Source organism: Mangifera indica, chromosome 13 (assembly GCF_011075055.1).
Source record: "Mangifera indica cultivar Alphonso chromosome 13, CATAS_Mindica_2.1, whole genome shotgun sequence".
Lineage (NCBI taxonomy): Eukaryota > Viridiplantae > Streptophyta > Magnoliopsida > Sapindales > Anacardiaceae > Mangifera > Mangifera indica.
The window spans coordinates 289583-313247 of NC_058149.1; the positions used below are offsets into that span (position 1 = coordinate 289583).

Sequence of the window (23665 nt, forward strand, 5' to 3'; positions counted from 1 at the left end):
TGGTACCATAAATAGAAAGCAACTAAGTTGTTTAACGATGTGATTTTAACAAGAGATATCCTTTTAAGTTAACCGAACCCATTTCCAAAATGACATAAATAAAATAATTATAAATTACGATAATAAAAATTAACAAAATCAGTATAGTATTATAATTTTTAAGTAAAAGTTTAAGTTCAAACCTCTATTTTACTTGTAAAATCTTGACTTACCTGATAAAATGATTATGAATTTGGTTACCAGACATCAGGTTTATCTATTTAATAAATACGAATAATATTTTCAATTATAAAAAAAATTATAAATTTATAATCAAAAAACAAAAAGAAAATAAAAAAGGGGTTTTTCACTCATCAAATGTTTAATATGCAACGATTGAAAAAAAGCATATTATAAATAAAAAATGCATTTTAAATGTTGATTGTTAAATTACTTGCCATTTTAGTGCAAAAACCCTAATTCAAAAGAATGTAAATATTTTATCACAAGTTGATCGATTAATCCAATAAAAAATTAGGGTTAATTCTGAATTTCATCCATAAAAAAAAAAAAAATTCCAAATTCAACGAATGAGTTTTCGATATGGGTTAAACAAAAGAATTATGTTGTAAATAATCACAATTTAAACGTTTTATAAATGTGAAATTAAACTTTATGTCTAAATCAACATAAACATAAAAAGAAAATTATTTAAGGTATAAATAGAATAGCTTCCTCTAGAAAAAAGTTACAGAGTAGGCAGTAATGCTATAATTAGGGCTTCTTTATTCTATAATTGTATTACACTTCTGTTTGTTTGTCCCTCTTTATTTGTATCAACAAATATTCCTCCTTTATTTATTGTAGTATAATTTATTGAAAAGGAAAATTTTATTCACAATTAGGATTAGACTGTACCTGAATTAGTTAGGGTTAAAAGGAGGGATGATAATTTGAGTCCAATTTTAGGGATCCCGACCCTCTCTGACTCTAACGGGGAGGGGATTTCTCGATAGAAACGGGAAAGGGGACGAGGACGGGGACGAAAACGGAAACGGAGATGAAAAAGATCTCCGCAATCAGGGATGGGGATACATGTGTCCCCTCCCTGCCCCCATCCTCATCCATTTATATTAATATATTTATTTAAAATACTAATATATTTTTTATAGTTTTAAATTTGTATGTTTTTTAAATTTATTTAGGTTTTTGTTGTATATATTAAAGTAATTAATATATTATATTTGTGATATTTGAAATAGTGAGTTAATTTTAATTTTATTTAATTATATTATTTAATATATTTATATTGTGTTTAGAAGGTAAAAAAAAGAAATTTTTTGTTGCAGGTACAGGGAGGGGATTTTTCCCCGCGGGGATGATGAGAGATGGAGAAAAGATTTTTCTTTGTGGAGAGGGGACGAGAAATCATTTTCATTCCCGTAGCGGGGACGGGGATTGATATCCCCTACGGGGAAGGGATGGGGATTGAGATCCCCTCCCCGCCTCCTCCCCGTTGCCATCCTTAGTTAAAAGACTGACTCAACTCAAATTTGTTTAGGTTGAATTCAAACTAAAAAAGTCGATTTATTTCTAAAGTCAAGTTAGCTTGTGAGTAAGGTAGATGATTTAAATTGATTAAAACTTAACTCATGCTTTTATTCAAGTTGTGTCAAATAATTATCAAAACAGTGTTATTTTACTTATTATTAGATAGAATAATATTGTTTTATCAATGAATTATGAACTTTAACTATGAATTTGAACTATAAACTCAAATCGAGTTTCATACGTTAAATTTAAGGATTGAACTAAAGTTGGAACTACTTTTAATTTGATTAAATGGACTTCAACCATCTCATTTTTATTTGAAATAATCTTAAGTTAGAAGTATTTAGACTTGACTCAATTCGTATATAAGACTACTAATAAAATGACTCCATTTGCAATACAACTAGTGAATCAAAAAATAAATTTCATTTTCGTTGACATGAAATTTTCGATCAAACATTTAATTATTTTTGTATTAATAATTTGCCCAAAATAAATATTGATTTGATGTGGATTTAGAAATATTGAAAAAACGTGACATCCATAAATCGATTAAATTTTCCTTTTTAATAGAAAATATTAAATGTTTGTGAAATTAATGGCTCCTTTTTCACATGGATAAACCCTAATCAAAATTCAAAGCAATAATTATTTTTACCACTTTATTTATTCCAAAGTTTACAAAAAAAAAATCATTTATTATAGAAAAAGACATATTTGCCCCCACATTCAAGTCCAACGCACTTGTGAATGTAGGGGCATATTAGTCTTTTAACACTGATTAATTAATTAAAATGAAATTCAAATTAAGGGCTTAATCAAAAATCAATAAAAGGGAAAATTTTGGTTGGATTTAGTAATAACATTCCAAAAAAGGAAATAAAATTGTAATATAATTACCTATTTAAAGCCTAAATAATTATCCTAATATTTTAAAAAATGTTTCGCCCTAATTTATGTCATTATTTCCAATTTCGATAATATTTTCCTTTTAAAAAATCAACTATTAAATTTTAAAAATATTTTCACCTCAAACTCAGGGTGGATGATTGACTTGAACAACACATGAATCATGGATGTGATTAAATGAATGGTGGAGATTAAGACACTCAAAGTCTTCTTTGAGAAACATACAAAATAATTTTTAAAAATAAATTATTAAAAATTACCAAAACCCCATAACAAGCGAGAGTTTTATCTTTTTAGCCCCTGTAGTTTTAATTAATTCAATTGAGGACAATAGTTGCAAATACTGTTTAGTCCTTGTTGTTTCATTATACTACTATTTTATTCCCTTTGACTTAATTAAAATTAAAATTAAAATTAAAATTGACAAAAATATCTATTTTATAGAAAATTAAAAATTCCCAACCCAAACAACACTAATTAAATAAATATTTAAATGCAAAATAAACAACAAAATTGACATTAATCCGACACAATTCGATATAAAGTTGGGATTGTATTTAGGTCAATTCAAAAATTTTTAATCAAATCATATTTGAATTAACACAAAAATAATCTGAACTGACCTTTCTTTGCTTGCATCACATAATTCTTTTGGATTGTGATAAAACAGTAAGTTTGTTTACAATTATATAATAATTTATTTATTTATTTATTTATATATGTTAATATTTATTATTTGTACATGTATTACTCTTTTCTGTATTATAAAATATGTAAGTTTTGTTATTATATAAATAATTATATTTTATTATATATTATATAATTTGTAATGTGTAAGTTCATTATATTGTATAATTTTGATTTTCAATTGTGTAAGGTGTAAGATTTGTTATTATATATTATATAATTTTTTTTGTATATTTTAAAATAATTTTAATAACTACAAAAGAAGGTATTTTTATTGTTTTTATTTTACCTATGTGAAGGAGAAACTAATATTTGATATTCATGGTATGATTAAATTATTAAATATATATTATAATTATAAAAAAAAATCCTTTGACAATTTGATAAGATATTTGAGAAATAAAAAACTTATTATTTTTTTATGATATACTTTTATAATAATTATTTTTCACAAACACTCAAGATTAAATTTGGTCTTGATTAAACTTGAATAAAACCTAATTTATAATTGGTTGGAATCTTAAAGAGTCAATGTAAAATTGATTTAAAATTAGTGAGATAAACTGTAAACTCGTTTTTAAAATAATTTAATTTTAAATTTAATCTGAACTAACTTAAATTTAATTTATTTGAAATTTGAGTAATTTGTATTGAATTCAGTCCTACAACAACAAGCACCGTTCAATTCCAAAGATGTAAGTTTTTCTATCATAAAATGATAGGGGTGTAATGTTTCATTTTAAAATGTATGGATCTCCTAGTAATTCACTGAACCTCAAAGGTATCCAAAATCTGCCCAAAGCAATAAACAAAAGGGCTTTGTTTTGGTTGTGTTTTGAAAAAGGAAGAAAAAGCCAGAGACAGAGTACACAGCAGAGAGAGAGAGAGAGAAAAAAACAAAAACAAAAACGCATAGAGAGAGAGAGAGAGAGAGAGAGACAGAAGTGTTCTCATTATCATGTACTTGAAAAATAAAAAATAAAAAAGCGGAAAAAAATTGTTTTCGATTTTCCAAAACTCTGTTTTTTTCTAGCCATCACCATCGTTGTCCAATTGTACAGCTTCTTATTTTACTGGGTTTTCTATTTTATTCCTCTCTAATTCACTTTCTCTCTTCATTTGGCCATCTGGAATTCTTGTTTGCCTCTCAAAGTTCAAGTCTTGAGTGGTGTTTATTACTCGCCGAAATCTCAACTTTTCTTCAGTGATCTCTGTTTTTTTTCCTCTGTTTCTTACCTGGGTTTATCAGCTTTTGTAATTCACAATGACTGTTGAGAATAAAAAGAGTTCTCTAAATTGTGAAGATGGAGGTGAAGATAAGTTTCCTATTGGTATGCGTGTTCTTGCTGTTGATGATGACCCTATTTGCCTCAAAGTCATTGAGACTCTCTTGCAAAAATGCCAATATCAAGGTTAGTGCTTTATTTTTTTAACGGAAAGCGTTTTCTCTTCTGTGTTTTAAACTAGATTGGGTTTTTGAATTTTTACATGCACTCTTTGTTATATTGAAAATTTTCTGTATGTGTGTGCTTTTTTCACCTTCAAAATTTCCTGTTTTCATTGATGGGTACTCTTTTTGAGTTCTTTGCTTTGTAAATTTATCTGAAATATGAGAAAAAAAAAATAGTATTTTGATTTGTGTTTTTTCAGTTTAATTGGCGGTTGAAGGCCGTTATACACTGTTCATGTTGGGATGTAATTGTGGTTTTGACCTTTTTATTGTTGTGAAACGGACATCTGATTTGATCTAAGCTTCAATTGCTCTTATTCAAATTTTTTGCTAATTTTTTCATGTCATTTATTGTCTTTTTTTTTTTGCAGTTACTACCACAAATCAGGCTGTCACTGCTCTGAAAATGTTGAGAGAAAATAGAAACAAGTATGATTTGGTTATCAGTGATGTTAATATGCCAGACATGGATGGCTTTAAGCTTCTTGAGCTTGTGGGGCTTGAGATGGACCTACCTGTCATTAGTAAGTTTAAAAGCTCTTTGTTACTTTATGTCATTTAATGATCTTTGTCCTTTTTTTGTTTTCTAATTTATTAAATTTTCTTATTGAATGAGATGAAAGACTGGTAAATAAGTTTCAATATGGTGGCTAACTATGGAAAAATAATTCAATTTGGTGTGCTTAATGTGGGGGGTGGATTAGATTTTAATGTTGTTTTACTTTTATGGTTGCAGTGTTGTCAGCACATAGTGATACCAAGCTTGTAATGAAGGGGATTAGTCATGGTGCTGTTGACTATTTGTTGAAACCTGTTCGAATTGAGGAGTTGAAGAACATATGGCAACATGTGGTACGGAGAAAGAAAATTAACCCCAAGAACCAAAACAAGTCGTGTAATCTAGATAATGCTCGTGCTGGAACAGGAGAAAATGGACAAGCGGCATCTACTGGTAATTCTGATCAGAATGGAAAAGCCAACCGGAAACGGAAGGACCAAGATGACGATGATGATGAAGAAGCTGATGAGGAGGGAAATGAGAACGAGGAGTCTTCGACCCAAAAGAAGCCTCGGGTTGTTTGGTCTGTAGAGCTGCATAAGAAGTTTGTTGCAGCTGTTAATCAATTGGGACTTGACAGTAAGAATTTTATTACAGAGAAGTAGTACCATGTTTTCTTGATGATAAATTTCTCATTCCTGATATACTTTTCCCTAACTTTTTTTCCGATAATTTGCAGAGGCTGTTCCAAAGAAAATTCTTGATCTGATGAATGTTGAAGGGCTAACACGAGAAAATGTGGCAAGCCATCTACAGGCACTGACCTTTCCTTATTGTTCTTTATTTTCACTTAAGTGTAATCCCATAGCATAAGCTATTGTTATGGTTTTTTTTTACACTGGCTAAGACATGCATGTCAAAATTTTGTTTTGATGTAATTTCATCTGCACCATGTCTGGAATTTATGTAATAATTCATAGAAATCAGTAGCAATTACCTCATTGATGCTTACATTTTGTTATTTTGTAATGCAGAAATATAGGCTCTACCTGAAAAGAATTAGTAATGTAGCAACCCAGCAGGCTAATATGGTTGCCGCATTAGCGAATAAAGACTCTACTTATTTGCGTATGGGTGCACTGGATGGATATCCTGATTTTCGCTTGGGTGGTTCAGGAAGGATTTCAAGCACTGCAATTTCATCATATCAGCCAGGTGGTATGCTCAATAGAATGAACTCCACAGCTGGTTTAACCATCCGGGGAATAACTTCTTCAAGCATTATGCAACCGGGCCATTCCCAAACCTTGAACAACTCTTTTAATTCTCTTGGGAAGATCCAACAATCTGTGTTGCCTGCAAACCAAAGTGCAAATCTATTTCAAGGAGTACAGACATCAATAGAGCTCAGACAGCTGCCACAAAGCAAGTCCACTACCCTCATTGGAGAGTCTAATCACATTAATTATCCAACATCTTTTCCAGCTGCAACTAGCTTTGCAGACGCTAGAGTGACTCTCAGTAGCTCAAGCAGCTGTGCAACCACTGCCTCAGGAAACTCTTTTATGTTACAGGCAGGCTCACAACCAGCACAGATTAGAGCAGCTTTTGGAAGCCAACCTTCTTTCAGTGTGCCTTCAGTGAATCAAGAATCTTTTGACATTGGTGTCCGTGGTTCATCTAATTTTCTGGATCATAATAGATGTGCTGAAAACTGGCAGGGTGAAGCTCAATTATCGAAATTTCCATCAAATTCTTTGCCCATGAGTGAACCCTTTGGCCATAATCAAATTCATTCTAATAATTTGGATGGCAATCTACAGTCAAACGTCAGTAATCGAATCACTAATAACCCTCTCGATATGTCTTCTTTAATTACTGCTTCAGTGCATATGGACAATACTGGAGCAGGTGTGCAGTGTCAAACTGGCCTGATTGATAACGTCGTTCAGAATATGAATTACAACCACAACTTAAATAATTCGTTCAGCTCTCGAAATTCCTTAACTTCTGTTAATTGTGGTATGGGCCCTTTTAGCCAAAGTTTGGATCAAAGTAGTCCTTACATTATGCAGCAGAATGGAGTTGAAAAATCTTCTTTGGACACAAAATCAAGGTCAAACGATGACTACCTCTTTGAGCAAAGCAAGTCACAGGATGGTTTCATTCAAAATAACTATGACTCTCTGGATGATATGATGAGCACTATAATGAAACGGGTAACTATTTTCTTTCTTTTTCTCTCTAAACTTAGTATAAGTTTAGTCTGTATATATAAATACTAAGGTTGACCTCTTCTTTGATCTATGAAATAATAGTGATAGGTTTAACTTGACTCTGAAACATCTTTGTCTAGCTACTGTTTTCATTAAAACAGGAGTTATAAAATGCTTAAGAAGATTCTGTGGAATGAATGAAATTGATATGCATGATAATTGAGGTTAAAAGAATTTCTCCAGAGTATTTGCTTTAACCATATGATAAGGAACTCTCAAGGCTTAATAGAATACTTGTGCACCTTAGAGTACAGTCTTCCTGAGTTTGATACAAATTAAGGATCACCATCTTATTGAGTCTAAAATATGTATAAATCGATACAGTGCCGGCTGCTATAAGGGGCAGTGAAGAATAATTTTTCAGTATTATATAGAGTTTGTGATGAACTAATTATTGGTTGTGATATAGAACATATGTAAAGATTTTTATTTTTATAGTTTATTCTTCTTCTTTTGGTCAGTGGTAGATCCAAAAATAAAATTTTTGAGAATAATACAAATTTTAAGGATTATATTGATATTTTATATACTTTAAACTAAAAAATTGTTCATTGTGAAGGGGGGTCGGCTGACCCCCTGGGTCCGCTAATGCTTTTCGCACTTGATTATTGTTTGTGACTTTGGAATAATCTTAATGGGATGGTGTATATGACGATGCAGGACCAAAATGATGCATTGATAATGGATGGAGAACTCGGATTCGATGCTTACTCTCTTGATTCGTGCTTGTGAAACTTTGTTAGAGCTGATTCTTGAGAAGGATGATGCAAGATAAGTTTTAGTGGTTGTTTGAGTAGCTTGTAAGTATCTAATTGGTTGTGCTTAATGTGTTTTCTTCTTCGTTTTAGTTTTCAATATTTGTTGTCACATTCCAATTCTGGTTGCAATTGATGACGGCTCAGTTCTTCCTATTGCTTATTCCTGTAGTAGAAATAATGGCCTCAGAAAAGTTTCAGCTGCTCATGAATTTTCCTTTGCTGTCTTGTGATTTTCATTTCCAAGTAATTGCAGATGAATGAACGATGGTGAATCAGTTTGTTATACAGTGCCTATTCATTTTGTTATTGAAATAAACATGAGCACGGTTTAAGATTCTTTCATTTGAGCATTGATGCAATCTTTGATGTATTGACGAGGGGTGTTTAGAACTAGTTAATTGAACAACTTGACTTTTTTTTAACTGAACCAGATTTTAGTTTTGGAGAAAAATGTAAACCAAAACTAAATTGTTTGAGAGATTAATCAATTTTGAACTGAACTAAAAATAATGAATAATTGATTGAATTTTTGGTTAATCACTTTTGAACTGAATTTTTAAAGGGTCAGTAATTTCAAACTTGGAACAACTATGATAGCTTCAGACTTTATATTTTCTTTAATTTGTTTAGAATGGTGAACAATTAGTGAAACGAGACCGTTTCTTGTTGAATACCAATTCAATTAGATTTTGTGAACATAGCATACATAGTCAGATTCTTTATTTCAGGGTTAACATCAACACATGAAAATTGTGGTACCGAACTGTGTAGCTTTTATGGCGGCTGACAAGTTCAACATATGAAAAATTGAGTGGGTTGAACTTGTCAAGTATAATGGCATGAAAAGTCTAAGTCACATGAAACAACAAAGGGCATTCATTACTCTTATGTCCCCTTTCATATGATGAGCCAGATGACAAACATTTTTTCAACCCTGGCACCTAATTGCTGCAAAAAGGAAGGAAAATCAATGAACTTAGCCCAACATCTATACTTTTTTGTTTTTTTATTAAAGGGGTTGTAATATTTATTATTATTATTATTATTTATAGAAGAGATTCAACTTTTAAATTTCTATATTAAAGAGATTAAATTTTTATTATTTTTTATTGAAAGTGTTGAACTATTACTTAACTTCCAACAAGAAGATAAGGCTTATTTTTGTGTGATAAAATATAAGTTTAGTCCATTTAATAAGAAAATTGGAAAGTTCAATTTTTTTAATAAAAAAATGATGGTTTAATATTGTCAAATATTATCTCAATATGATCCTTTTGCCAATTGGCCAAAAGAATAAATAACACTCCATAGCTAATGTTCTTATTTTCTTGGATATCACAAGGACATTCTTAGAAACCATTTGATATTATGTATCACACTTTGCTTGACGCTTTACTAGAGAAATTACAATCAAACTTCATTTTGTGGCGCTTTTTTTTTTTTTTTACCTGAAAATAAGTGACAAAGAAAAAAAAGAAAGAAAGAAAGAAAAGGAACTTGGAATAAAGTAATAGGGTAAAACCAGACAAAAGGCTTCATACAGAACAAAGAATGTTCTGTGTTTTGTATTTTCACATATTTTCTATTTCTTGTCAGCAATAAAATGAAGCATTATTGTATTCCATGCCATGGAACCAAAGAATGCTATATAAATGAAAAAGGCTAAGCTGTAGTTTTCAGCATTAAACTCATTCTAGCTCAACAAGCTGGGCTCTTCTTTCTGCAGCTTTCTTCCTTATAAATATTCCCCATCTTAATGCGGCTTTAAGCTTAAGCCATCCCACAACAGCCTTCCCCGAGCCCCTGCTGGGTTCATGCCTGTAAGTCCGATCCACTTGAGGCTCATACTGAATGCCATAAGAATAACACGCCTCGTCTGGATGATCATAACCGGGTGTCATTCCAACACCCATACTCAGTGCTTTTAGCAGTCTCTGCATGTCATCGTTCTCTAACATCTCTGAACTCCTAAGTCGGATTTCCTCTGCAAAAAAGTCTTCCATTCCCTGTCCATTTCTTGGCCGCGACCAATCTCCTGGAAAAAAATTACCTCCAACTGCAGGATTTCCAATGGACATATAATCAATGCTGCTAGGTAAATCAGCTTGTGGGTCATTTATTGTCATCATTGCAGTCTGATCGGATCTCACGAATGGAAATTCAATCAACTGGGGGGCTACAGAGTGGTTATTTGCAGTTTGGCAGTGTGGACTTGGCTCAGATGAGATGTACTGCTGCCTGTTCTGAATTGTTGAAATACTGTGATCTGTTTCATAGTTGTTCACTTCTGGTGCAGCTGGCGTTTTTATAGCCTTCTTTATATTAGTCAGTGAACTCAGGACTTTGCCATCATATTCTACGACTTCATGCCAATTATCGTATGCCCTTTTCACCAAGGAATCAACAGGAAGCTGTAGGCAAATACATGCATGAGTTAGAAAACTACAACTTGACGCCAGTTATCATTTCTTCAAAGTAATTTGGTTGAGCATACAAAAACTGTTTGCACATGCATGTGAGCATGCTGATGAACATAAATAGAAAACATGTAATATTTCTAACTAAATCTTATATCAACAAAGCATGAGAGAGATGCTAGGTATGTATGAGCATCTCATATAGCTTAGGGATGATAAGACAAGATTGGACAAATAGCATGTGAACTATCAAGATGTGTTTTGGGTTATAAAACCTGCAAGCAAAATCATGACAGGTTTTGTGTTTAAAAAGGACAATATTTTAACAATGAATCAGATTATTGGAGCAGGATATTACAAACTAGACAAATTAATTTGATGATGTAAAACTCTATAATGATACTGAGAGTATCTAACCTTCTGAGTGTAGGTAAGAGATTCCAAGGAGACAAACTGCCCACCAGTGATGAGACCTCTAAGCTCATAAATATGGTTGAAAACAACACCAGTATTATGAGTTTCATCTGTGTAGTATACATAAAGCTTCCCACCCAACACACAGGTTTTAGCATGGTCCACTGTGTTCTCCCACATTCTATTAGACATTCCACTCCCGAGGATCTGTGTTGTGAAAATTGAAGTTTCAGATAATGAAGAACAACAAATTCTTGTAAAACGTCAATAGGAGAAAAAGGGATTCAATGAACATATTTAAGACAATAAGATAGAGAGAGAGAAAGAAAAAAAAATTTAAAGCTCCAAAGCACGAAAAGCTCTTACATTCCTCAGTTTCTGTGGATCTCTAACAAGAACTCGGAGAAAATCTTCAACGGTAAGAATGTCAGCATTGACCAACTTCTTGTGCAGTGCTCCATCTTTTGCTATTCTATCCAATCTCCAAACTTCATCATGTAAGGCTGGTGGGTAATGTTTCTTGTATACTGCAAATTACAAAGAAAATTGTTGACTTTATCACAACTTGATTAAGACAAGCTTAGCAGGATTCTAATATTTTCCCATCAAACTAGATGGTGACATGTTGATTGACCGAAAAATAACTGAATTCTAATTTCTTATGCCTGGAATTTCGAGTTTTTGAAGCCACTTAACTGACTTTGTTACAATCCCTAGTGTAAAGAATATGACTTGGATCCTATATCATGTATGAGCTTCTATTGTGGTTTATATAATTTCAAAAGTTAGCTTTAAAAAGATATAGTTCTACCAAAATTCATATAATTTGGTATCAGAGTTACTATTGTGTCTCCCAAATCATGCAATCTTTACGAAGACAAGAACCTGAGTGCATAATTAATCATGACTTTCTACGGATAGACACACTATCAAGTGATATACCGATTGTGGTTTTCAATGTTGCATCAAATCCTTAATAGCAACATGTCATTGAAATTAACTGCAGAAATGTATCCCTAATTGATGTAACAAATACACACTAAGTTGCAATCTCTGCCCTTCCGTTGTTACAACTGTTGTTCTGTATCCTTATTAGGCCATTGAATACAATTAGCTCATAGGAAATCATCTATCAATGAAAAGAAAGATGTGTAGGAAAACTCACATTCCCCCCTGTGATCTTTGACAGCAAAAGCCTCCGTTTTTGCCTCGCGAATACGAATGTCCTCAAAATAACCAGAGGCAACTTTAACACCAAGCCTGAATTTTCTGCTCCTTATCCAGCTAGAGTTGTCTGTGAAAGTAAGATCTCCCACAGTTCCTATCCCTTCCTTGAGAGTCACCTGCAAATCCCCCGTCAGAAGTGGCCTTTTTCCCTCGCGTTCCTTCACTTCATAGCCTTCAAACTGCTCTTTAGTCCAATTATCATCATCTTCCTCATTAAAGTCACCTTCAAGCACCACAACATTCAGCTTGGCAACTGATTCTGATCCGCTTTGGACTACACTGCCTGTGTTCTGATCTATCAAGACAATATGTATAGCTGCACCTTGGTCTCCCTCAACCTTTCCGCCTGTGAAAAGGTGAGGTGGCATCCTTGTTTTGAATTGAAGTCGTAAATTTTTTCCCCCAGGGCCTAGTATTCTTGGTGGAGGAGACCTGTCAAAGGCAAAAAGACATAATGAATAAGTTCAATGAATTGAAAAATGTTCAGCATCAAGTTCTAATCCCTGGCTTTAAATAAATGTAACATTCTTATTGAAATGTATCCACATCCAAGGCCTGGCTTCACTTCACAGAAAGGGAGAAACAGTACAAAAAATAAATTTGCTATTCCATTTAGATTTGTTATCAGTGTCAATGTCTGAAATTAAGGTGGAAACCGTGAACACACCTTGCTGGAAGAGCAGCATGACTAAACTTTGTCAAAGCGCGCTCTACTTCTTCGCTGACCTGTTATTCATGAAATTGCAAAATTAATGAAAGGAAGATATTTAACTGCTGTTAGGAACCAAGCAAATAAAAAGCACTGATTGAACACAAATCCAGAAATGAGCAAGAGAACGGACTGATAATCTCACTCAAAAGATACTGTGAAATCAACATCAACAGCACCTCTATCGGCACAAGTGAAATCAAGTAGATGTACAAATCAACATTAACAGCACCTCTATTGGCACAAGTAAACAGTGAAATGCCACATTCTTATGAGAAAACCTTGTGCAGGATATTCAATCAAACAATTAACTTACGCTAGAAGAGAGTAAAATCATTAATATGTGCAAATTGCCATCCATAGTCATGCCAAAAAACAGATTATAAATAAGTTTCTGACTCACAATTCTCCGTAGAAGAGGCTCCAAGGATGAGCAAAGTCTTTGCAGACTATCCACCTTCAAAGCTTCCACGATTACACTGCAGATGCAAAAATTGAAGTTTAAAGTAGTCAAAATGTGAAAGAAAGACTCGATTTTGGTATATCTAATCCACTTTTGCGTCACTTTTACTCTTCATAATTACATGACAATTAACACAGGACAACTGCAAGAGGCCTCATGTGAATGAGATCTACCAAAATGGATCAGCATTAAGAAAATAAGCTCTACTCATAAGATTCATCATCATCAACTTTAGTCTGCTAAATCTAGTCCAGAATTTGACACATTCACTACAAAAATCTTCTTTGGACCCGATTCTTAAACCAAATCTATCACTTTTTTTTTTTTTTAACACTTCAAATAAAGATAAACCATGGACAACAATTTCAAATACTTTAGAAATCAAAACAAGATCAACCCCACAAATTAAAAACCAATAAATTCAAGAGAACAAACCCAGCCAAAGCAGGCAACTTTGATTTCTTCGAACCAGGCACATCTTCTTTTCCCTCATCCTCATACCCTCTCTTCTTGTTCCTTGAACTATCCATTCATAAAAAACCAAACTTTAACTCCCACCCCTATACTTTCAGCACAATTTCCAAATTTAGAAACCCAAAAGCACTATCAAATCAAGTCTTTCACAACAATCTTCAAACTCTTCAAGACCCTTTTCCTGTTTTGTCAAAACTAAGAGAACAAAACTGTTTCCGAAGACATTAAGGGCTGCAAGTAAAGATACTTAAAACCACCATTAATGAAAGTGATGTTGATCTAAAAATATTATTTGTTTTTGTATGAGCAAATGGGATTCTTATTATTATATAGTATAAATGAAAGATTCTTGAAATTTATAGATCATAGATCAATAATAAGAGCTGAGACAGCTGTGTTTGAGAGTGAGTGCATGAACTTTGAATGTTGAAACCGCGTAATCCGGTTTTATGTCTCATTTGGTAAGCACTCCACCAGGTCTGGTTGGTCAGATTTGACTATTTTCTTTTTCTTACTTTCTTTGAGTAAGCAATCACCTGGGACCAGCTTAGACGACCACACACCACTTTCAAAATGTGTATATCCCCCTGCATGACGTTTTAGTGCTGTTTCGATTAGGGGAAAACTCGGGAGGAAAATTGTTTGATTTGTCGGTAGCCTGCTCTATGTAAACTCGACAACAAGATTTGAAATGAATTCAATTCAATGTCATCACACAAGTCTCATCGATAGGGTTGTTCCGTTCGGAAGAGTTAATTACAAATTGAAACTTTAATCCGATGGTTTGATTCAAAATTAATTATTTTATTTTTCTAATAATACTATTTATTTTTGTTAATAACAGTATTTACTTTTTTTATTATATTATTTATATTATTGATGATCTTCAAATAATACTGTATACCAATTCGAATGAATTCAAAGATAAATTAGATATTATATTTTCAATCCATGCTTAGTCGCCCTAGATTTGGCTTGTTCAAATCGAATCCAGCAAGTTTGATTCTCTGTTATTGTATATATTTTAAAGGCTAAAGGACTATTTCCCACCCAAAGTATGCATATTTCTCAAGTTTTCCCTTGTTAACTTTAAAAATCTCATTTACTCACTCATAGATTATTAAAATTAACTGAATCCGTTAGTTATATTATTTCTCCCCTCTAAACCCTAAAAACTAATAATTTTACATCAACCCAAGTTTTAAAAAACAACATTTCCCTCCTAAGGTTTCCAATTTTTAGATTTAATTTTTTGGTGTCGTTTCTTCCTCTTCGGTGACCTCCAGGCAACAACTCTTCCTCTTTGACACGATCTTCTTCCGACGGCTCTCTTAGGAGTGGACATTGACAGAGACGACTCGTTTTCGTCAACGGCATTCTCAGGAGAGTCGTCGGAAGGAGACTGCATCGAAGAGGAAGAGGCGTCGTCTGGAGCTCACCGGAGAGAAAGAAACAAGGCCGGAAAAGTGAATCTAAAAAATTGAAAACCTTAAAGGGGAAAATACTACATTTTAAAACTTAGGTTAAAGAAAATTGTTAGTTTTTAAGGTTTAGGGAAGAGATATTAAATCAAATTTAAGTTTATTTTTTATAATACAGACAAAATGATAATTTTATCTTTGAAACCGTTATTTTAACCATCTACAGATAGGTAAATGAGATTTTAAAATTAATAGAGAAAATCTTAAGAAAACAACATACTTAGAGTGGTAAAAAGTCCTTTGGCCTATTTTAAACTTAAATAGTACAGATGTTGTGAAAAGTATACAGATATTCGAGATTTGTCTATCATTTATGCAGATATCTCTTATGCATATCCATCTTGATTCCTGAAATAAACAAAAGACCAAGAGAGGTCTTGTAAATCGTGGTAATGATTCTTTAATATTGTATAGATAGTGCTATAATATAATAGTCAATAATAAAGCCAATTTTGCAATAAATAAATAATATTTCAGCCAAGTGATTAGCAGGCCACTCTGATTTTCACATGCAAACACATGCTTTCATGGATTTGTAAGATCTGGAAGTTTGAAGGGACAGATGGTGGTTAAGCTACAGTTAATATCCGATACACTTTAAAACAACATAACATCTTGATCCAATAATTTTATTTACTGTTAAAGATTTTATCTGTTTTAAACATATAGTTAATCACGATTTTGCAAATTCTACATTAACAAAGCATCAGAATGTTACAGGATATAAAACCCTCTTGTTAATTTCAACACTAAATGATTTACAGAACATGGTAACGTTACAACATTTTATGATTTACATGGAAAGACTTTGTATCTCAACAGTGCCTTTAAATTCCATGCTGGACAGACTGCAAGGTGGATTTTATAAGATCCACAGGCAATGGACTGAGACAGAGAAAAGACTCATCGAGTGCTAGATAAACAGCTTCAACTTCAGCACCCAAGATTATTTGGCACATGGAAAAGGCTTGTAATATTTATGCAACATCAAAATCATTTTAGAAATAATGCAGCAAAGAAAGTATATCTATAGATTATATTATAATAAAAGTGGTGTTGTCAATTACAAAGGAAAATTGACAGATACCATCTTATCCCAGAACAATAACACTACAACTGCAAGAAAATACAAAGGGTGAGACTGAAACTCTGGCTTCACGATTGGACTCAAGCAATTAGCTTGTCGCTCACAGAAAATAACTAGGATGGAAGAATTCGCTAATTCAAAAAGAAATATCTTTTTAAACTAAATTGTACAAAGAACTACTCACCTTCCCAACCCATTTGTCGGGCTCGGTGTTCCCACAATTTGGTCACTTTCTTCTCCTGTATCAGCAGAGCTTCAGCCCACTCCCTAGCTTCCTCACAGGTTTCTGTTGCGGCATTGCATTTTTCTGCCTCTCTTTGGTACAGAGAAGCCACCCTTTTAGCTTCACCAAAGGTGATGTTCATGTGCCGCATGTGCTCTTCAGCAACAGACTCTTGCAGCTTCAACTCCTCAGTCAGAAGATCCACAAACTGCTTTTCCATCTCCTTCTTGACCTCAGGGTCACTGCTTCCACAATCTGCACCATCAACACAATCAATGCTTCACACATCCGAATTCGAATAATGGGATTAAAAAAAAAATATTCAAGAGGCTCTGCAATTTGGGAAAGAAGTGAGACTTGGCAAAAGAATATCCTTGTAAGCTCTTGGTTGCCTAAGACAGGTTAGAATAGGCTTGAAGGGAGACATCTGTGGCACTTCAAAGAGATCGGTAAGGAGAATTTGATGAAGGAGAAGCTTTAGGGTAAAAGCAAAAGCTGCGAGGGCCACTTAATGAAATGTCAATAGATACATGAGCTTTCATGACTCATTGGGTAGCTCTTACAAACTGAGGCCTAACTAGCACTGACATTTCACTTCACCAAGGCAATCAAGTAGATGTAAAGGCAATAATGTATAGCAAGCAAGTTTAAACTATTAAATTAGACATTATTAAGAAAAAAATAAAGCAGAAAACGAGTGACAACTGAAGGAACATTGGTCCCCAGGAAAAATCTTCATCATTGCCTGGAACTAAAAGATGAATATCACTAATATAAAGGGATAATCATGAAGTTCTTAACCAAGTTAAGATGGTAGAATCAACTCTTACCAGTGACTGAGAGATTGGCCAACCCTGCAAAATAATAACAAAAGAGAAAAGGTGAAATCAGAATCTAAAATAAATTTGGACATTGATGACATGGTCAATATTAGAAATAGTAAGCTTGACTACTTGAAGATATCAAAGATCAAAGGAAGCTCCTAGTAAGGAATTTCAAAAGTTTACATTATATGTAGTAGTATAGAAATAATGCAAACCATTCACACAAATAAAGCATGAGGCTGCAGCAAATTAGAGCAAACGACACCGAGCAAAGATAAACTTGTTAAATGATATGAATCTTTGGAGAATCACACCACAAAAGTCAACTATTGAGATTGGAAAGTCCACAACTATATAAACCCATACCATAAAATTATACTTTCCGATATGAGACCCAAGTCTCATATTTACAATTGGGATAGTAACATAATACCACACTCTGTAGCCCTAGCACCCAGGTGGATTGGTTGTTATCTCCTGGCTAGCCCTAGGCAAACATTATAATGTTATCATCACCACCCGCGTTGCATGATTGCAACTAGAAGACATGATGATAACTTTGATATCAAATTATATGAATCTTGAGAGAATTATACTGCAAAAGCTAACTATTTAAATTAGGGAGCCCAAAGTCATATAAACCCCACACTTGAAGCTCATACTTTTCGATGTGAAATTTAAGTCTCATACCTTGCACTTGAGATTATAACATTAAACTACATGAAGAAAGTAATCCCCTTTTTTATTTCTCTTTCTTTCTAAAATGATGACTAATGTAAATGTAATAATGATAGTAAAACCAACAACTATATCAACTATTGAATCAACAACCCATCCAAATGAGTACACCAACTTCTAGTTAGCGCTAGATTTGAACCGAGCCGAGCTTCAGTTCGAGCTCGGCTTAGTTTACATATAGTTGAGCTCGAGTTCGTGAAAGCTAAACTCGAACTCAGCTCGAATTTAGTTAGACTCGTTTTTCGTTATTAAAACGACGTAGTTTTAATACATATTGGTCAAAACAACGTCGTTTTGTATCAGAATTTTTAATTGAAAAATCTGACGAGTAGCTCGAGCTCGACCGACCTCGGCTAGGGCTGGCTCGTTCGAGTCGACCTCGAACAGGCTCGGTTCGAATCCAGCCCTACTTCTAGTGATTAAAACTAGGACTTGGATGTTAACTTTTCAGTCCACACTTTGCACCTTGTATCATCAGTGGCACATAAATAGGCCCATTGCCTTATAAAGTAACCACTTAATCTAGAATAAGAAACAGAATAATTACTCTACTTTGATTATTTTATGGTTTTAAGAATCAGCGTTAAAAGACCTCCACCTGATATTTACAACCATGAAGAAGCTATTTATCCAGTTTCAATGGAACTTCCGACAAGACGTATTATCATAAGAAAAGTATATATACCATTGTAGTACCACAAGCACTATATGGTGGCATAAAAAATGTTTATCATGAATTTAAATAATAATAAGTCTCTAAAATCTAAGACATAGATATCATACTCCAGTGATATAAGTAATTTTTTAAAACTGTTATTTTGGATTTATAGAAGATATTTTCCAAACAAAATTTTGAAGTATCTAGCAGACCACATACTGGAACTTTCCTAGTTCTCTGAAATTTTTAAACGTTTCCCTATACCCTAAAATCTCAACAGTCATGAAATGAGCACCCCCACAGTCTCAATCAAATACATAAGTACAAAGAGATCCCAAATCCATAATTAGCAATATAAACTTATCAAAGTCCCAGATTGATAAAAAGAGCACTGTAACTGTATTTTTACCTTAGTCCGAAGATGTGTATGAAAATAAACTTAACTTGAGATAGGTAATCCCTATTCTATGAATAATATCCCGACAAAATTCAAAATTAGAGACAAAAGTAAATCAAAAATTTAAGCTGACCAAACAAGCCTCCTTAATTCCACAATATTCAACACCTAAACAGGAAAAGGGTCAACTTTTGACAACAACCTAGAAGCAACAAACATGTGGGATACAAGGTTCTGAGGGTTTCACTTAAATATCACTCTTAACACATTTTGCAAGACAAAGTGAACAACTAAAAGCAACACCGATACAAACAAATCGCCATAACAAAAACTTTCCGATAGAAATACAAACTAATTTCACTGTAATCAACACCTTAGAAAACAAATAATCAAATTTGACAACAACCCAGAGGCACAAATATAAAATGATCTATAACAACATATCAAAACCTCAAATTGCTGAAATGGGCATCCCTCAATTACACAAACCACAAAACTATGCTCAATATAACAGTGCAACAGAACACCAAGACCATGACTTACACAACAGTTCACTTTAATCAATAACCGGAAAAGAATTGACAACCAAGAAGCACAAAACACAACTAGAGCTAGAACAACAGATCAAATTTCAATATGTTGAAATAAGCATCCCTCAATTTTCAATCTGATACACATAACAAATAACAAAACCAAAACTTGAACAAACAAGCGGTATACACACTCTAATTCAATTTCATCAACACCTAAACCGAACAAAGAATTGACCACTAACCAGAAACACAAAACATTAAATTAGCCAAAGGAGAGATCAGAAGTCAAATTAATTAAATGTGTAGCTCTACTTTTCAATTTGACAAAGATGCCAACCGGAAAAAAGAAAATCAAAATCAAAGCTTCCGCAGACAAGTACACACTAATTCACTTCATCAACACCTAAAAGAACAAAAATCAAACTTTGAGAACAACGCAAAAGCACAAATCAAAAACCTCAAATCGCTGTAATGGGCACTCCTCATTTTCAATCGAAAACAGATATTGCCCCAACAAAATAAAAATCTAACAACAACCCGGATGCAAAAAAGGAAAAAAATCGTAAAAATAAAACTTTCACAAACAGAAACGCAAAGAGAAAAGAGATAGATACCAGGAGCAATCGTGAGAAGCGAAAGAGGAGGGGGGCAGTCACAGACACAAGAAGGGCAAGAGGATTTAGAACGAGCTACCAAAACACCCTTCTTGAATCTCCAATAAAGGGCAGGCCCACACACTGCTAAAGCTGAAACCACTGCAAATATCACCAGACAACATCTCAAACACGCCCCTGATCTCCTTGACATATTCTTCTTCTTCTTCCACACACACTCTCTCTCTCTCTCTCTCTCTGTGAGTTCTTAGATAATAAAGTGGAGATCTAACTGAGTGATTTGATAGTTACCATGAAAATGAACGAATGAAAATGTACAGCTTCTTCTGCTTGTATAATTTGTTAATGTTTGACAAAAGTCAGTTGCTGTCATAAAATCTTTTCGATCAATCCGCGTGGGTCCATTTTAGTTAATTAATCTCTCTTATTATGCCGGTGGATTTATGATTTCTCAATTGGGTTCATCATTTCTTATTAGGCCAAACGACTATGTCCCACCTATGGTATGTTGGAATCTCAAGTTTTCATCATTTAACTATGGAAACATCAAACACCCACTTATAATCGGCTAAATTTAACAAAACTCTAACGGTGGTAAAGATAAAATCGTCATTTTTTCTATAATATTAAAAATAAACTAAATAGGATCTACTTTTATCTCCCTAAACTTTAAAAACTAAAATTTTCCCTCAGCCTAAGTTTTAAAATTCACAGTTTTACCCTAGGGTTTCGTTTTGAAATCTTCGACAACATCTCCGGCTCTATTGCCAACGACCTCTCTCTCTCGAAGCATCCTCTCCTTCTGGTGATCTCTTTCCTCTCATTTGGATGTTCGATCGACGTCGGAGAAGTCGTGAAAGACGAAGAACTTCGTCTTCCCAGTCGTCATCGTCTAGGAAGACGATCGTCTTCTCAGATGAAGACGAGACGACTTGTCGTCCTCTGGGAAGACTGGTCGTCTTCATCTGAGAAGAGATTTCTCTTCCCAGACGATGTCTCTCTGTATTGGATGGGTTGGGGTGGAGTTGAGGGGGGCCATCGGTGGAAGAGAAACTATCGGGAGGGGAAGACGGCCGGCGATGGCATCAGAGAAAGTGAAAGGGTTTGGAAATAAACACTAGGGGGAAAATGCGATCTTTTCAAACTTAGTTTAGGAAAAAAATATTAGTTTTTAAATTTTTATGAGGGAAAATGAGATTAAATTTACCATCGTTAGAGTTTTATTAAATTTAACAGGTCATGAGTGGGTGTTTGATGTTTCTATAGTTAAATGGTGAAAACTTGAAGGTGCAGCATACCTTGGGGGGGAAATAGTCATTTGGCCTTCTTATTATGAAGATTTAAAAACAATAAATTTACTTGAACCTTAATAAACGGGACAATACGTACTTTGTTAAAATTGCTTAATCACCTTACCTACGATATACAGGGTGTTCAGTTGCCAGTTGAATCGTCTTCCTTATCAATAAGTAATTATTTCTAAATTGTCTAATGATACGTTTGGTTTGAGTAGAGATTGATTACCTAAACGCCAAAAGACTTATTCCTATCAAATGTTTGTTGAATTTCTAGATTGGTACTTATTAAATATTAAAATTAATATAATAAATTAGTTTTAAAAATAAAATTATTATTTAATCAGTAATATATTTAAAATATTTTTTAATTTAAAAAATTAATAATTTTATTTAAAATTAAATTTTAAAAAGTTATATTTTTCTTTAATTAAGTTTTTATTTTTTTCAATGAAATTCCTCCAATGCTCTCTCTCTAGTGACCAGATCAGAGTTTCCCATTCTCTAGTGTCTTCATGTCTATCAACAGCCAAAATCTAAAACCGAAAATCAAAACAAAAAAAAAAACATAACTCCACAGATAAATGGATATTACACAAATCCAAACAATGAATCAACACATCACACACTCTCACAGAGATGCACTCCTCAACACAACTCTCTAGCCCCATTTCCATTTCAAACTGAAAGTAGAAACAAAATAGAAAATGATTTCATTTTTTAGATATTATTTAATTCAACTCTCGCATTCTCAACTTCTCAAAGCTTAGTACGCCAACATTAAACAAAGTATAAGTCTGTTTTTTTTTTTTTTTAAATATTTTTGGCTTTGAGTTTCATGGTGATTCTTTTTTGGTTGCTTTGATTGATAATGTTAGGGTTTGTGTGGATTAGTTTTCGATTTAGGACCACCGCTGAAGTCTTTGCCTGTAGGTTTTTGATATGATCTTCGCTCTTTTATTTCTTTGCGTGTAATGTCAAGCATTTTGTTAATTGTGTTGTAGTGTGAAGGTTACATTGTAGATTGATAGCTTTTTTGGAAATTGTTTTATTTTATTTTGTTTGATATTGAAACCCTAATTTTGACGCTTTATTAGAGGAGAGTAAGTCGTAGTTCCTGTTTGGATGCTGAGAAAAGTAGAGTTGGATTCGAGTTAAACCGAGCTCGAGCTTAAGCTCGGCTCAGTTCATATATACGTGGTTCGAGTTCGAGCTAGTCGAGCTCGTGAAAGCCAAACTTGAATTCGATTTGGCTCATTTTTCGTTATCAAAACGACGTCGTTTTAATACATATTAATCAAAACGACATCATTTTGTATCAAAAATTTTAATTAGAAAATCTAACGAGCAGCTCGAGCTCGATTAAGGCTGGCTCATTTCCTAGAGAAAAGTGTTTATCTGTTGGCATGTAATGAGTAAATTTTAATAAATTTCCAATTTACTAACAGTTGTTTTCTAAATTGAAATGAGATTTTTATTATTTTAAATATATTGTTGATTAAATGATGATTTTATCCTTATAACTAATTAATTCTGTTAATTTTAACAGTTTTTGGGTAGGAGTTTGGATTTTTAATATTTAATAGATACCAGTTTGAGAATTCAACAAACCTTGGGTGGGAACAAGTCGTTTGGCCCTTGCCTAAAAGATTACTATGTCCATAGGTCAAAAGACTTATTCCCACCCAAAAGTTTCCTCTTTTTCCCAAGTTTTTATCCATTATCTTTCAAAAACTCAAATACCTACTTGTCTATTAAATTTTGTTATCACTGTTACAAGTAACATCATCATTTTAAGATATGATTTGAAGAAATAATAATTTATCCCTATTTCCCACATTAGTTTTGAAAACGGTCAAAGGATTATTTCACCCCCAAGTTTTAGCAGCTTTTTAAGGTCACACTCACGGGGTTTGAAAAACCTGAAGTCCCACAAATGAGCTAACTTTCGTTAAAAAAGATAAGGGTAAAATTGTTATTTCATTAATTATATTAAAAAAAT

The 23665-nt window shown here is 33.2% G+C and overlaps 3 protein-coding genes across 6 annotated transcripts; 1 reads left to right on the forward strand and 2 right to left on the reverse strand.

Moving 5' to 3' along the window:
• The first annotated feature begins 3987 nt into the window (after positions 1-3987).
• LOC123194265 (two-component response regulator ARR12-like) lies at positions 3988-8451 on the forward strand. Its single transcript, XM_044607426.1, has 6 exons — positions 3988-4538; positions 4948-5100; positions 5313-5714; positions 5815-5891; positions 6110-7294; positions 8012-8451. The coding sequence occupies exons 1-6, from the start codon at positions 4391-4393 to the stop codon at positions 8081-8083; spliced, it is 2037 nt and encodes a 678-aa protein (XP_044463361.1). The 5' UTR covers positions 3988-4390; the 3' UTR covers positions 8084-8451.
• A 1137-nt stretch (positions 8452-9588) lies between these two features.
• LOC123194266 (calmodulin-binding protein 60 E-like) lies at positions 9589-14154 on the reverse strand. The gene is made up of 7 exons (XM_044607427.1): positions 13775-14154; positions 13280-13355; positions 12835-12893; positions 12106-12599; positions 11307-11467; positions 10944-11147; positions 9589-10520 (listed from the first exon to the last, which is right to left on the reverse strand). Exons 1-7 carry the CDS (start codon positions 13867-13869, stop codon positions 9798-9800), a joined length of 1812 nt encoding a protein of 603 aa, XP_044463362.1. The 5' UTR covers positions 13870-14154; the 3' UTR covers positions 9589-9797.
• Positions 14155-15520: 1366 nt separating this feature from the next.
• On the reverse strand, positions 15521-20767 carry LOC123194268. 4 transcript variants are annotated; one of them, XM_044607430.1, is made up of 4 exons: positions 20369-20761; positions 17435-17458; positions 16566-16859; positions 15521-15642 (listed from the first exon to the last, which is right to left on the reverse strand). In XM_044607430.1, the coding sequence occupies exons 1-4, from the start codon at positions 20559-20561 to the stop codon at positions 15602-15604; spliced, it is 552 nt and encodes a 183-aa protein (XP_044463365.1). In that variant the 5' UTR covers positions 20562-20761; the 3' UTR covers positions 15521-15601. The 4 variants fall into 4 exon arrangements, with proteins under 4 accessions (XP_044463365.1, XP_044463363.1, XP_044463364.1 ...); XM_044607428.1 differs by lacking the exon at positions 15521-15642 and adding an exon at positions 16007-16261 and having other exon boundaries at positions 20369-20767; XM_044607429.1 differs by lacking the exon at positions 15521-15642 and adding an exon at positions 16303-16410.
• Between the last annotated feature and the right edge of the window lie 2898 nt (positions 20768-23665).

Bases quoted from the DNA above. Each gene is read 5' to 3' on its own strand.
- LOC123194268 (XM_044607428.1), bottom strand. From the start codon at position 20,561: ATGTCAAGGAGATCAGGGGCGTGTTTGAGATGTTGTCTGGTGATATTT. The intron at 16,860-17,434 runs GTAAGAGTTGAT...TTGATGGTGCAG, and splicing joins GGCCAATCTCTCAGTCACTG to ATTGTGGAAGCAGTGACCCT. The intron at 16,262-16,565 runs GTGAGTAGTTCT...AAATATTACAAG, and splicing joins CCGACAAATGGGTTGGGAAG to CCTTTTCCATGTGCCAAATA.
- LOC123194265 (XM_044607426.1), top strand. From the start codon at position 4,391: ATGACTGTTGAGAATAAAAAGAGTTCTCTAAATTGTGAAGATGGAGGT. The intron at 5,101-5,312 runs GTAAGTTTAAAA...TTATGGTTGCAG, and splicing joins GATGGACCTACCTGTCATTA to TGTTGTCAGCACATAGTGAT. The intron at 7,295-8,011 runs GTAACTATTTTC...ATGACGATGCAG, and splicing joins TGAGCACTATAATGAAACGG to GACCAAAATGATGCATTGAT.
- LOC123194266 (XM_044607427.1), bottom strand. From the start codon at position 13,869: ATGGATAGTTCAAGGAACAAGAAGAGAGGGTATGAGGATGAGGGAAAA. The intron at 12,894-13,279 runs GTGAGTCAGAAA...CATGAATAACAG, and splicing joins AGCCTCTTCTACGGAGAATT to GTCAGCGAAGAAGTAGAGCG. The intron at 11,468-12,105 runs GTGAGTTTTCCT...TGTAATTTGCAG, and splicing joins CAAAGATCACAGGGGGGAAT to TATACAAGAAACATTACCCA.